We start from the raw sequence: 13,642 nt of genomic DNA, 5'->3' as shown, positions 1-13,642 counted from the left end.
TCACAAACCAAAATAAACAGGATAGAACTAAATGGCCACAACACAGAATTAATGCATGCCAGATTAATAATTGGAATAGCTCAGTATGGAAGTAGATGACAAGGAAAGTCTTTCCAGTAGTTCATTTATTTAGATTAGTTGGGTTCACTCTGACTTTTTGGATGTTGCTGAACTATTTTTTCTGCTATGCTTCACCATTTATTATGCTGTTTAGGGTTGCTTGGGGTTCTAGCTCCATAGCAACTGGATAGTCACAATTTCTCCTTCCTACACAAGCATATATATTACCATATATAATTATATGTATTTCCCATTTCTGCAAAAAAAAAAAATATGTAACTATGCAGTTACTACACTTCATTCCTTATTGATGTTTGATCAAATTGGCCAGGCAGATAATAAGGGAAACGAGCGTTCCCATAGGTAGCCAAGACCTATGCCATGTAGAATTTTTTTAGGCAATAACCAGTGCCTTGATTCTACATGGCACCCAATGCAGCTTGAGAAGCAGAAATGTTACATAGGCAAAGGGAGGGTATATCCATCACTGTCTGTGCTGCTTCATTCTGGATCACTTGAAGTTTCAACTTCAATTTCAACTGATGGTCTTCAAGGGCAGTCCCATGTAGATAATAAAGAATGTGGAGCATAAGCCTGATTCTGTCATAATCAAGTTACTGGGAACATTGTTTTCTCCAAGAAAGTACCAAAAACTTTAAGGAAAATACCAGTTGATACGCAAATGCTGTAAGTTGACTAGTCCTAAACTTTTATGCATTATAAATGAGATGTGTTTTTTATAGTCTGTCACACTGTGCATTATAGCATAAGCATGAATATGGCACAGTTTGTGCCATAGATTTAAAACAGTGCTATCCAGAATTTCAAAGCTGGCCTTTTTCAGTGAACACAAGCAGATGCTGATATTGTACAGATAGAAAAGAATATTTGTAGTTCAGGGTTGAACTGTGAGGTCCTTGGTGCTCTCAGCAGAACATCTGCAAGATAACCAAGCTCAGAGCACCAAGGACCCCACACATGCTGATAATACAGTTGGCTGGAGATTGCATAAAACATAAACAGGATTGTGGGCTGAAGTTCACATCTCTATCTTACTGACCTAAGAGTTGTGCTAGAGGCATCTCAAGGCCAGTACAATACACGGCACATTTCTTTAAGATAAATCATTAAAGCTAGCTCTAAAATCAGGTTGGTCTCCAAAGTGTGGCAAAACTAAGATAAGCTTCTAATACATTTTGGTCTTAACAGTTTTCAAGTTGCTCTTTGATGAAATTTATTCTTCACTGAGAAGTAATTATGGTATATTTCCTCCCTTCCATTGAGTCCTGTCTAGTGGTTAAGAAGTTACATACCAGAATAGCTCATATCCACAGTAACTTCTGGCTGTTTACTGGAAGGTAACATAACTCTGACCCAACAGGTTACAAGGACTTGTTTCCCACCCCCCACCCCCAAATAACTTTTTCTGTATTGTTTATTATATTTGCTATAAATTGTTCAAGGTGGGCTTCCCACAAACATTGATGGGAACAGTATCAAAGAAGAGAGAAAGTGTTTTAGCCACTGCAATATATTTATGTATGATGTAGGAACAGATTGGCTACCCAGCCTGTTTCCCACATCTTTTATTAATGTTTTAATTACAAGGTTTTGTACCAGCCTCGTTTTCTAATGTAAAATGAAGGAGGCAGATCCTACTTATATTACAAATTCAATCCTTTAGGTAAATATCAAATGTGTCGCACAGCCTTAGGACATCTTCATTTGTACATACAGCTTGAAATCTACAAATAGAAGCTACCGCACCACAGTTTTATTTAGGAGAGATACCACTGTGCCATAATAATTTTAAAAGTTTACATCAAGAGTAGAAAATAAAAATTAATAGGGGGCCTAGTGTAAAATTACTTTAAAAAAAAGGTATTACAATGCATAGTCAAAGTTTGTTTGAAAAATGCAAGAGGCAACCTTAGGAAAAAAATATTTAAGTCCTTAAGAACAGAATTCAATAATTAACTTTTTGGCAGCTTTTTCCATAGCTGAGCCTACCTCTTCCCAGCAGGCTCCAGTTTGGAAATATTCAATTTTGAGCTTTTGGTTTTAAACCAAATTGGAAACAATCTGTCTTTCTCTCTGATCTCTCTCTCTCTCCCATCCGTCCATCCATCCATCTATCTATTTTTTATGGGTGCCCATCAGTCAATGACTCTCTGGTCTATGTAAAGCTAATATAATATGTATTTACTGTTTGGCTTATATCTTTGTAGTTTCCATGTCACTTTAGACATCAATCCCTTTCACCCCAGTTGTTAGGGTGAGGAAAGTTGTAGTCTAGTAACAACTGGGGATCTAAGGCTGGAATAGTTCCAATGGTTGCGTGCTGTAGCAGTTGGAAATTTCCAAGTGGTCTTTAAAGGCGAGATGTCTTTGTGCATTGTAACAACTGGTTGAGAGCAAAATGAAGAAATAGATTGAATGATCAGGTGGAGCTCTTAAGATAGTAAAACTCCAGATCCAAATCCTTGTGCATCTGAATTTAATAGAAACCTGGTTTCACAGATAACAATTCTCCAGGCTGTGTGAGATGGAAAAGCTTTCTTAGACCTTCTTCCCAAAATCATTTAACTTGAAAATCTTGGATTGACTCTAATTTTTTTTTCATGCAGGGTATATGCATTTCATATTGAGATGGTGTCTGTTTTCTGTAAACCATCAGAAATCTAATTACAATGGTACAAGTAGTCCTTGACTTTCCACTGTCATTCAGAACTCAATTGTGTATGTAAGTTGTGCTGGTCGCTAAGCAGGTCAACACGTGATCACATGACCATGGAGGGGGTATGGCCATTGGAACACTTTTTTGGAGGTCATAACGTCAAATGGTAAGGAACTGATTGTAAATCGAGGACTACTTGTATATGATATAATAAGTAGTACAGATAGTCCTCTACTTACAACAGTTCATTTAATGACCGTTCGAAGTTACAAGGGCACTGAAAAAAGTGACTTATGACCTTTTTTCACATTTATGAATGTTGCAGCATCTCCATGGTCAGATGCCCAAAATTCAGATGCTTGAGAGTTGACTCATATTTATGACTGTTGCAGTGTCCCAGGGTCACGTGATCACCTTTTGCGACCTGACTAGCAAAGCCATTGAATTGTCAACAATTGTTAAGCCAAAATGTCTTCCTTAGCAATAGAAATTTTGGGCTTAATTGTGGGTTGTAACTCAAGGATTACCTGTAGTTTAAAAAAAAAAAAATCAGCAAATGAGAATGGAGAACTCAGTTCCCAGACTTCTTATCTGGCTCTCAGAGCTGCAATTCTGAATTTCACAGATTGCTCTTGTTGGCTCCATTGTTAGGTTTGGAATGAGCTGGCTTCAAAACGAACGGTGTTTATTCTGTACCACAATATAACTCCAGAAAAGTCCAAATCCTTTGTGAAATTATCCGTTCTTAGACATTGGCAATTGGAGCACAGTAGGAAGTTCAATCCAGTGTTTGTGTTTTTTTTTCCTAAAGCACAGATAGTCCTTGACTTACAACAGTTGGTTTAGTGACCTTTCAAAGTAGGAGCCTGGATAGCTCAGCAGACTAATGCATTGTAATTTAACTCCAGCTGTCTGCAGTTAGTAAGTTCGAATCTTGCCAGGCTCAAGGTTGACTCAGCCTTCCATCCTTTCTAAGGTAGGTGAAATGAGGACCCAGTTTGTGGGGGCAATAAGCTGACTTTGTAAAAATATACAAAAGTATGAAGGCTATTGCTTAACGCATTGTAAGCCGCCCTGAGTCTCCGGAGAAGGGCGGCACATAAATCTAATTAAAAAAAAAAAAGTTACTACGGCATTGAAAAAGGTGACGTGTGACTGTTTTTTACACTTAAGGCCATTACAGCATCCGTATGGTGAGGTGATCAAAATTCAGATGCTTGAAAGCTGACTCATATTTATGATGGTTGCACTATCCCGGGGTCACGGGCAACCTTTTGGCAAGCATAGTCAGTGGGGAAGCCAGATTCACTTAACAGCCGTGTTACTAACTGAACAACTGTGGCCAGAAAGGTTGTAAAATGAGACGAAACTCACTTCACAACTGAACAGAAATTTTTGGCTGAATTGTAGTCGTAAGCCAAGGACTACCTGTAAAATGTTACCAGCTCATGGATCAAAGCGCACACTGATATTTGTGCCAAGTGTTAAGGATGGAGAGCACAAGATTATTATGCTAGGTTTGGTTTCAGGAATGGTTTTTATGTGTTCGTTTTTAAAATGAACTTTTTTGTAAAGTTCACATTTGGGTGTTGTTCCTCTGAAGTTGTATAGAAAAGAGGATTTGACACTAGCGATTATGGTTAGATCCAGAATGGTGGCTATTTTAAGAAAACAATCCACCCACTCCCTTTGTCCTTGATACAATTTGCTTCATTCGGGAATGCAACTCTTTTGGCAGCTTGTGTTTTCAAGGATGCCCTTGTAAATCTATAGCCTGGAGTGTAGCTTTGTCTTCAGTGTGTACGAATGCCAGTTGCTAAGGTACATATTTTGTGCTCATGTATTTTTGTGTGTCAGCCAAATAGGGCCACTGTGCATAAAAGTCTTTGAAAACTTTGTGTTGGAATGTAGTAAGCGTATATTGTTGACTAGGGCAAAGAACAATTAACCATTAGAAATATATTTAAAAACAACAACAACAACGCACATAGCAGCAGCACATCCTAATTCTGAATGGAGCTTCACGATGTACAGCTGTTTGGAGCAGAAGAATTTACATGAGCTCAGTCCAGCTATTGAGTTATAGAAATTATATTTAAATTCTTCTATTTCATTTGCTTAAGGAGATCTATGGCCACAGTCTGGTTGCTTGTGCCTGTCTATACAGGTAGTCCTCAATTTACAACAGTTCATTTAGTGACCATTTGAAGTTACAATGGCACTGAAAAAATTTACTTACGACCCTTTTTCACACGACTATTACAGCATCCCCATGGTCATGTTATCAAAATTCAGACACGTGGCAACTGACTCATATTTATGACGGTTGCAGTGTCTTGGGGTCATGCAATCACCTTTTGCAACCTCCTAACAAGCAGAGTCAGTGGGGAAACCAGATTCACTTAACAACTGTGGCAAAAAAGGTTGTAAAATGGAACAAAGTTCACTTAACAAATATCTCACTTAGCAACAGAAATTTTGGGCTCAATTGTCGTCATAAATCGAGGATGATCCAGATCTGATCCAGGATTAGGGCTGAGTGTTGAGGATGTTGAATACACGTTTGTTGCCCGAGACTTCTAGAAGCTGACAATCTCTATAAACAACTGGCTTTGCATTTCCTTGCCACAGACAAGTGTAAAATCAACCAAATGATTCCTGATTTTGAATTTCAAAATTCCAAATTTCAGGTTTATTTCTTTTTCCTAGTTTCTTTTCCAACTTAAATGCAGAAAAAAAAATAGAAGTTTCCTCTTCTAAAAGTCCACATTTAGGTTCTAAACCTAAATACCAGCTTTTGCCATTGTTATGCTAAGGAACAGTGTAATTAATTATGTGCTATATTTCATAATTGAAAGCCTTAATTTACCATAAGTATTAATTTAGACCACTTCTGCGCGGCAAAATAAAAATTAAAAGTCTCTAAGGAAAAAGTGGTTAGTATTTCTAGGAAATTAATGTTTCTATTTTGAGAAAAAAGAACTTAATGACTCTAATTAAATTGCCACAGAAGGACATTTCTATAGAGATGGCAGATTTTTGAGAAAGTAAATTACGCACGAAGTTACTTGCAATAAATTTACCGTTTTTGGTTAATGTTACTCATCTTTTTGGCATGAGATAATACTATAGAGCTTTAAAATTTATTTGTAGGAGCATGGTTAGATATACAATACAATAATACATACTTAGAGGAAGTATTGAAGAAACTTTTTTTCCCTTATTCTATTTTTACTTCAGAAGTATTTACTTAGTTAGATATGATAGTATTTCTATGTGAAGCAAATCTAGTGGCTAGGTAAAGTATAAAATTATACCCATTTATTTATTATTTATTAAAATAGTTTCTATATCATTTTTCTGTGCACTTAAGCTTCAAAGTGACATACTGTTTTTAAAAAGCAATAACAGTAATCCCACAGAAGAGCACACACAGTGATATCATCATATAAAGGGAAATATTTTAAATAAAAAAGCAGAAGTTAACAGGCCATCCATGGAGACTTAAATTGCAATGGTCTCTCTTCCAAAATACTGTTTTGAACTGATCGCCCTTTTGTTGATAAGGCCACCATCACCCTAAATCTACTCTTTGCCATTGGGGTATTTCTAGATATCTTCAGACCTGCTCGCTCCAAAATGAATCTTGCCCTGAACCAGAAAATGGGGGCTTCAAATGAATTTGGTAAATAAATAAAATCTATTTGACAATGAAACACAGAAATTACAGCTTGTTTGAGGGTCTTGCTACCAAAGAAGTTTCATCTGCTGGCACCCAGAACAGGGCTTTCTCAGTGGTGGCCCCGTCTTTTATGGAACAGTTTGCTTTTACATAAAGATTGCTTTATCCCTGCTGGGTTTCAGAAGAGCCATAGTAACCTGGCTAATCGATAAGACCTTCAGGGCGTTGTTAGGTTGAGCAGTTCTTTCATTATAGCATAATTTCATAACTTTTGCTTTTACTCTTGTTTTTCATGCAGTCTCTCTTTGTTTTGTAAACTTTTCAAAGCCAGTCCAGAATGGATGGCACAATACAGGTACTCTTCAACTTACGACCACAATTGAGCCCCAAATTTCTGTTGCTAAGTGAGACAGATGTGTAAGTGAGTTTTGCCACATTTTACAATCTTTCTTGTCACAGTTATTAAGTGAACCGCTGCAGTGGTTAAATTAATAACACAGTTGTTAAGTGAATCTGGCTTCCCCTTTGAAGGTGGCCATGGGTGATCACACGGCTTCATAACACTGCAACTGTCATAAATATGAGTCAGTTGCCAAGCGTCTGAATTTTGATCACATTACCTCATGCAGTAACGGTCGTAAATGTAGAAAAAGGGCCATAAGTCACTTTTCTCAGTGCCGCTGCAGCTCTGAATGGCCACTCAATGAACTGTTGTAAGTCGAGGACCACCTGTAGTAATAAATACAACATTTTAAGACTAGAGAGTGGCTCCCATTATGGCTAGCTTGATTTTCACTGCAGAATTTTGCAGCAAACAAGCCTTCCATGACATACTGTACACCAGTTATCTTCCGTGCTTATGAATCATTTAATGATGAGAGATGTGTTGTTATAACTTACAAGCTGTAGTAATGAGACGCTGTTTCTTTCAGACTAACAGGGATGCCAAAGGAAAAATATGATCCTCCAGATCCTCGCAGAATATATACCATCATGTCAGCAGAAGAGGTAGCCAATGGGAAGAAGTCCCACTGGGCAGAGTTGGAAATCTCGGGTAAGGAATCCGATAAATGACCAGATCGAAGGAAAGTAGAACAATGAACTCCCTGTGATCTGGACTGTATGCTCCTATTAAACCTCTTTGGGGGATTGTGTATGTCTTTAGCAGATCCTTTTTATACAGGTAGTCCTCCACTTATGACCATAATTCAGGGGTGTCAAACTCGATTTCATTGAGTTTGATCTCGGGGGGGGGCAGGGAGGGCGTGGTCAGCTCAACGTCACTCGTGTCGGGGGGGGCAGCAAAAACGGGCTCCCATGAAGGCCACGTGCAGCCCTCCTGAGCTACGTTTTCACTGGCAGAGGCACCGTGGGCTGGTCCTTCACTGTTTCCAGGGAAGATCTAAACACCCCCTGGGTCGGATCCGGCCCGTGGGCCTTGAGTTTGACACCCCTGTCATAATTGAATCGGGAGTTATGGTTGAAAATCATGCAGGTTATCCTGTGATTGACCCGATTTTATTACTTTTTTTTTGCGGTGGTCATTAAGTGAATTGCCATGGTCGTTGAGCAAATCTGCAGTCATTAAACAAATGCTGAGGTTATTAAAAGAACCCATTGTCCACAATGCATATTTTTTCTTGGAAAATAGAAGTAAACACAGTCATGTGACTGTGGGATACTGCAGATGGGCATAAAGGTTAGCTGGTAGCCGAGCATCCAAAATGCAGTCACGTGACTTGGGTGGTATTGGCCACCAGAACTTCAAATCTAGGTTGTAAGTACCTTTTCTTCAGTCCATCAGAATTTCAAAGAGATTAGTTGTAAGTCAAAGACTACCTGTATTGGTAAGCTGGGTTTCCTTTATCCTGTATTTGTGACTTTCATTTTTCCTATTTGGGAAATATATCATTATTAAATATTTATTTTAATCCAAATGCGCAGAGAATTTTTAAAAATACGGTTTTTTTGTAGAAGAGGCAATTGTTAATATTTAATTCTTTGGTCTTGACACCTATCTTCGCCTGGAAGAAATACAGATTTTGCCTCTTCAGTTTACCAATAGAAAATTCTGATTCAGGAATAATTCTTAATTGTTTGTTTATATGTATCTTACTGGTTCTGTCCACTGTGACTTCTATATATATGTGCCTGTGTGAAAGAGTCAAACTAGCTAAACAAACAAGAATTATTCTTGAATCAGAATTTTCTGTTGGTTAACCAAAGAGGGGCGTGTGTAGTAAGATATTATTTTCACACTGAATAGGATAAATTTTGTTGGCTTGAAATCATTGGTAAATAGTTGGTACATTTTGTTGCAAGATCAAGTATATTTGTTGAGCTTGTAGAAGAAAACTAACTCTCTCTACCTGCTTCTGATTTTAGGTAGAGTGCGCAATTTAAGTCCATCACTTTGGTCACTAACACACTTGACTGCTCTCCACCTCAATGACAACTATTTAACTCGCATTCCACCTGATATTGCCAAGCTTCATAATCTGGTTTACCTGGATCTCTCATCCAACAAACTCCGAAGTTTACCAGCAGAACTAGGAAACATGGTTTCTCTCAGGTGAGGAGTCTTGAATTCTCTTCCTAAATAACCTCAAATCTAAAAGTGTTTTTGCCGAAGTTTCTTTTGGCTACTGTAATGAAACAAACAAAATGTTAAAAAGTTATGATATTTATGTAGTTATTTAACAAGCAAATCTAAATTATATTGAAGTAACCAAAATATCTTTACAATCCTCAAGGCATGTCACAACTTTTGAGCACCCCTAATATTTGGAAATTGAAAGTTGAAAAATTTGACACGCCCTACTTACTGTACTGATGCAAGAATTTTTGTACTTTTCTTTTACATAATTTCTGGTGGGGTAGTAATATTTTTAAATTTGTGCTCTTGGCATAAGATGGGCAAGAACATTGGGGAAGGAGGATGATTCAAGCTATGGATAAATGTCACTACATATGGTAGAAAACTCAACATGGGACTCTTATTTTGGATAATAGTTTCTCTTCTAATGTACCGTTCTGGCATTTTTATGTACTTTGAAATGAGCTTAATCTCTGCAAAACTACTTGTTCAAAATCTTTTAAGAATTTCTAAGCATCCAAGTCAGGATGTTTATGATCTTGAAAAACAAGCTCGGCTACTGTTCTAGAGCCAGAGGTATTTTTTACATTTCCCCCTAAAAACAGGACAATAATTCTTCTAATGTTTTGTCCTTCTTTGCCTGATCCTTTATTTCAATCTGAAATAAAGATTAGTCAGAAGCCCATAGTCTTGGCTACATTTGTGGACTTCCTTCAGCTTTTGATTGATCCATTGTGATAGCAACTTGTAAACAGAAGTTGTTATTTTGTTTGTACACATTACGATCCAGCACTCACTGTATACCTTATCCTCAGAAATGGTTGATTTGGAGGTAGGCTGATTATACTAACACAGACGCTCTGATATGTTTTCCACCTCACTACTTAAAAAAGTATCACAATGAATGCAGATGTGTAAAACCTCTGTTAAACTACCTTTATTAAACAATTTACTCTGGTTTTAGGGAATTGCTTTTAAACAACAATTTGTTACGAGTTTTGCCTTATGAACTTGGACGGCTCTTCCAGCTACAAAACCTAGGTCTGAAAGGTAAGGGGTAGTAAGAAATATATTTTTGTGTGCTTAAGTGGACGTTCCATCACTGGAGGTTTTTAAGAAGAGACTGGACAGTGACTAGTTTGAAATGGTATAGGTTCTCCTGCTTGAGCAGGGGGCTGGACTAGAAGACCTCCAAGGTCCCTTCCAGCTCTCTCCTCTCTTCTCCTCTCCTCTCCCCCTTATGTCTGTCTTTTTTCCTCCTATGTTAACCTCTTGGAGGCAATATGGGTTGTCTTCGACTTACAACTGCAATTGAGCCCAAAATTTCCATTGCTAAGCAAGAGAGTTGTTAAGTGAGTTTTGTCCCATTTTGCGACCTTTCTTGCCATAGTTGTTAAATGAATCACTGCAGTTGTTAAATCAGTAACAGAGTTATTAAATGAATCTGGCTTTGCTTGTCAGAAGGTGGCAAAAGGTGATCCCTGTCATAAATGCATACCAGAGCCATTGTAACTGAATGGCTGCTAAACGGATGCTTGTAAGTCAAGGACTATCTGTATATATATATATATATATATATATATATATATAGACACACACACACACACACACACACACACTACATATTCTTAGCCTGGTTCTTTATTTCTAACCTTTCTATATTTCTAACATCATCTCCCATCCTGCCTGGCCAAACCTGGGGAATTATGGCAGTTTAAATCAAGTTAGAAGGTCTTCCTTTAGCAGTCAATTAATAAACTTTATATCAGTCTTGAAGTGTTTTTTGGTTTTTTTCAGCCTTTTATTTCGATACAATTTATTTCTGCTGTTCTGTCTATAGTATTTTTGCACTAACCACTACAAATCTATATTTTTATCAAAACCCCAACATGTGTCCATATAGTTGCCAGGAATCAAGGTTAACTTGAGAAACACTTAGGTTAATCTCAGTTAGAGAGAGTTAGCAGAGCAGGCAGGGAAGGTTAAAGTTATTCTCCTGTTAGGAGCAAGATCAGCCAGGTAAATTTTCCTTAAAAGAGCAAGTTCTGTTGACAAATGGAATGCCTCTTTGAAGCCCACAAGCATTCTTTGCTTTTGTTTCCTAGTTACATGTTTTATTGTACTGATAAAAGTTTTTGACCTGTTTATCAGCCCTAAAAAAGAATCTAAGCCAAGAGGAATGTCTTCAAGGACAGAATTGCCTTTGAATAATACTTTGAAAACTCCAGTTGCAGATAAAGATAGGAAAACATTGAAACCTGCGGTTTTCATTAATCTAGTAAAGATGACTTCTGCTCATATTGTTTTAGTTCCAGCCCTGTGAATTAAAAAAAAACGTTCCAAATACTTCAGCCAAACACATTTAAGAAAAATTTCATGAAGGACAAAAAGCAGAAAGGCTCTGTTTTGGAAGACAGAGCCAGATAAACAGAGTTTGAGATAAACCTCTTCATTTGATGGGGCGATGGCAAAATATTTTCCGACTGTCCTTCTGATTGTGTACCAAAACGGATTTCACAATAATTCGTGCTTTCCTCTTAGTACTATGTTATAATGCCTTGTTAAGACCATACATGCATCCAGTTTTGGTCACCACGATATAAAAAAGATGCTGAAACTCTGGAAAGAGTGCAGAGAAGAGCAACAAAGATGTTTAGGGGACTGGAAGCTAAAACGCATGAAGAATGGTTGCAGAAACTGGGTATGTCTAGTTCAATGAAAAGAAGGACTGGGGGAGACATGATAGCAGTGTTTCAATATTTGAGGGGCTGCCACAAAGAAGTGGGGGTCAACCTATTCTCCAAAGCACCTGAAGACAGGATAAAAAGCCATCAAGTAATCAAGGAGAGAAGCAACCTAGGATTAAGGGAATAATTTCCTGACAGTGAGAACAATCAATGGAACAACTTGCCTCCAGAAGTTGTGAATGGTCCAACATTGGAGGTTTTCAAGAAGAGTCTGGACAACCATTTGTCTGAAATGGTACAGGGTTTCCCGCCTGAGCGGGGAGTGGACTAGAAGACCTCTAAAGTCCCTTCCAAATCTGTTATTCTGTTGATTCACATGTGTCTTTATAAAGCATTTTTCCTGGGAATGAAAATGTTATCAGGGTCTTCAGGTTTGTTCTAGAAATGAAAAGTAGATTACTAAATTAAGCTGTCTTCCAAGATAAATAAAGAATTAAGGATAAGGATTGTTATAGTAAACATTAATTCATTCAAGCTGAGAATATTGTGGAAGCCATTTCTTTTAAAAATGTTGCTTTGATTCCAGGCAATCCTTTATCACAAGATATTCTCAGCCTCTACCAGGACCCAGATGGGACACGTAAATTGTTGAACTACATGCTTGACAATCTAGCAGGTAACAATTCTTTTTAAATGATACCAGCAATCTATCCTACTTATGATATGTAAGCTTTGTTAGGGGAATAATTTTATATTCAGAGTCCTCCTAAAAGGATACGTGTGCTCTCTGAATACACTATATTTTATACTGAATGCTCTTGCTAAAAAGAACTGGCTACTTGGTGCCATGCGGGTACCATGTTTAAATCATGTATGATTATGACATTAAATTCCAGTTCTTCAAGGGATTTGGCTTATAACCCTCATTAACATTCAGTCTCTTATCATTATTTCAGTTCATCCGGAGCAGCTGCCTCCAAGGCCATGGATTACATTAAAAGAGCGAGACCAAATTCTGCCCTCAGGTATTACTTCAGCCATCTTTGATTGGCAAGCGGTATTCTCTCTGCTCCAACTAACTTAAGGCATTGTTGTGCTTACAGAAGAGCCCTTATACTTTTTAAAATGTATCAGGTTGCAGAAGGATCAAGGAGTGAAAATAATAACTTTTTTTTTTTTTTTTTTGCTTTAATTTATATGCCACCCTTTTCTGGAGACTCAGAGCGGCTTACAATGCGTTAAGCAATAGCCTTCATACTTTTGTATATTTATACAAAGTCAGCTTATTGCCCCCACAATCTGGGTCCTCATTTCACCTACCTTAGAAAGGATGGAAGGCTGAGTCAACCTTGAGCCTGGGGAGATTCGAACTTGCAGTAATTGCAAGCAGCAGATGTTAATAACAGTGCTTTAGTCCACTTTACTACAGGCTCTTAACCTGGAACGTTCTTAGACCACGCTCCATTTAAATGTTACGTTAAAAGCTGAATAGAGAAACACTATTTAAAAGTTGATAGCACCAGTCTGGGAGAGCTTAAGGTTAATGAGACTCGCAAGAAACCCAAACGATGCATCTTGAGTTTATGTGGCAGCACCACAAGAAGCTAAAGGGGAAAGAAGAGAAGCTTCAGCCGTAGCAAGTTAAGGTAGTCCTCAGTGAACGACCATTCATTCAGCAACCGCTTGAAGTTATGAAGTGAATAATTGGTACTTACGCCACATCTCCAGTCAAAAATGTGGGTGCTTGATTTAGCCCAGGGATCTGCAACCTTAAACACTCAAAGAGCCATTTGGACCCGTTTCCCACAAAAAAGAAAACACCGGGAGCCACAAAACCCTTCCCGTGCCTGACTATTTCTTGAGCAACCACAAAACTAGCATATGTAGTTGAATTGAACGTTCTGTTTTCTTCTGAAACTTTTCTTTTCTTGGATTTATCC

The 13,642-nt window shown here is 37.9% G+C and overlaps 1 protein-coding gene across 3 annotated transcripts in view; it reads left to right on the top strand.

The window, feature by feature from the left end:
- The window catches only part of CNOT6L (CCR4-NOT transcription complex subunit 6 like), a 42,839-nt gene that overhangs the window by 16,142 nt on the left and 13,055 nt on the right, over positions 1-13,642 (top strand). For all 3 annotated transcript variants that reach the window (XM_034431218.3, XM_060687012.2, XM_034431217.3), the window contains exons 2-6: positions 7,352-7,473; positions 8,805-8,991; positions 9,980-10,065; positions 12,289-12,378; positions 12,659-12,727. In XM_034431218.3, coding sequence (XP_034287109.1) covers positions 7,362-7,473; positions 8,805-8,991; positions 9,980-10,065; positions 12,289-12,378; positions 12,659-12,727 — 544 coding nt within the window. In that variant the 5' untranslated portion in view covers positions 7,352-7,361. The remainder of the gene's footprint in view (positions 1-7,351; positions 7,474-8,804; positions 8,992-9,979; positions 10,066-12,288; positions 12,379-12,658; positions 12,728-13,642) is intronic.

The sequence above is a fragment of the Pantherophis guttatus genome, chromosome 8 (genome assembly GCF_059756535.1).
Source record: "Pantherophis guttatus breed Tessera chromosome 8, ASM5975653v1, whole genome shotgun sequence".
In the NCBI taxonomy this organism is placed as follows: domain Eukaryota; kingdom Metazoa; phylum Chordata; class Lepidosauria; order Squamata; family Colubridae; genus Pantherophis; species Pantherophis guttatus.
Note: the sequence above shows the minus strand (reverse complement) of the source record. Positions and strands in the feature narration are given on the sequence as shown.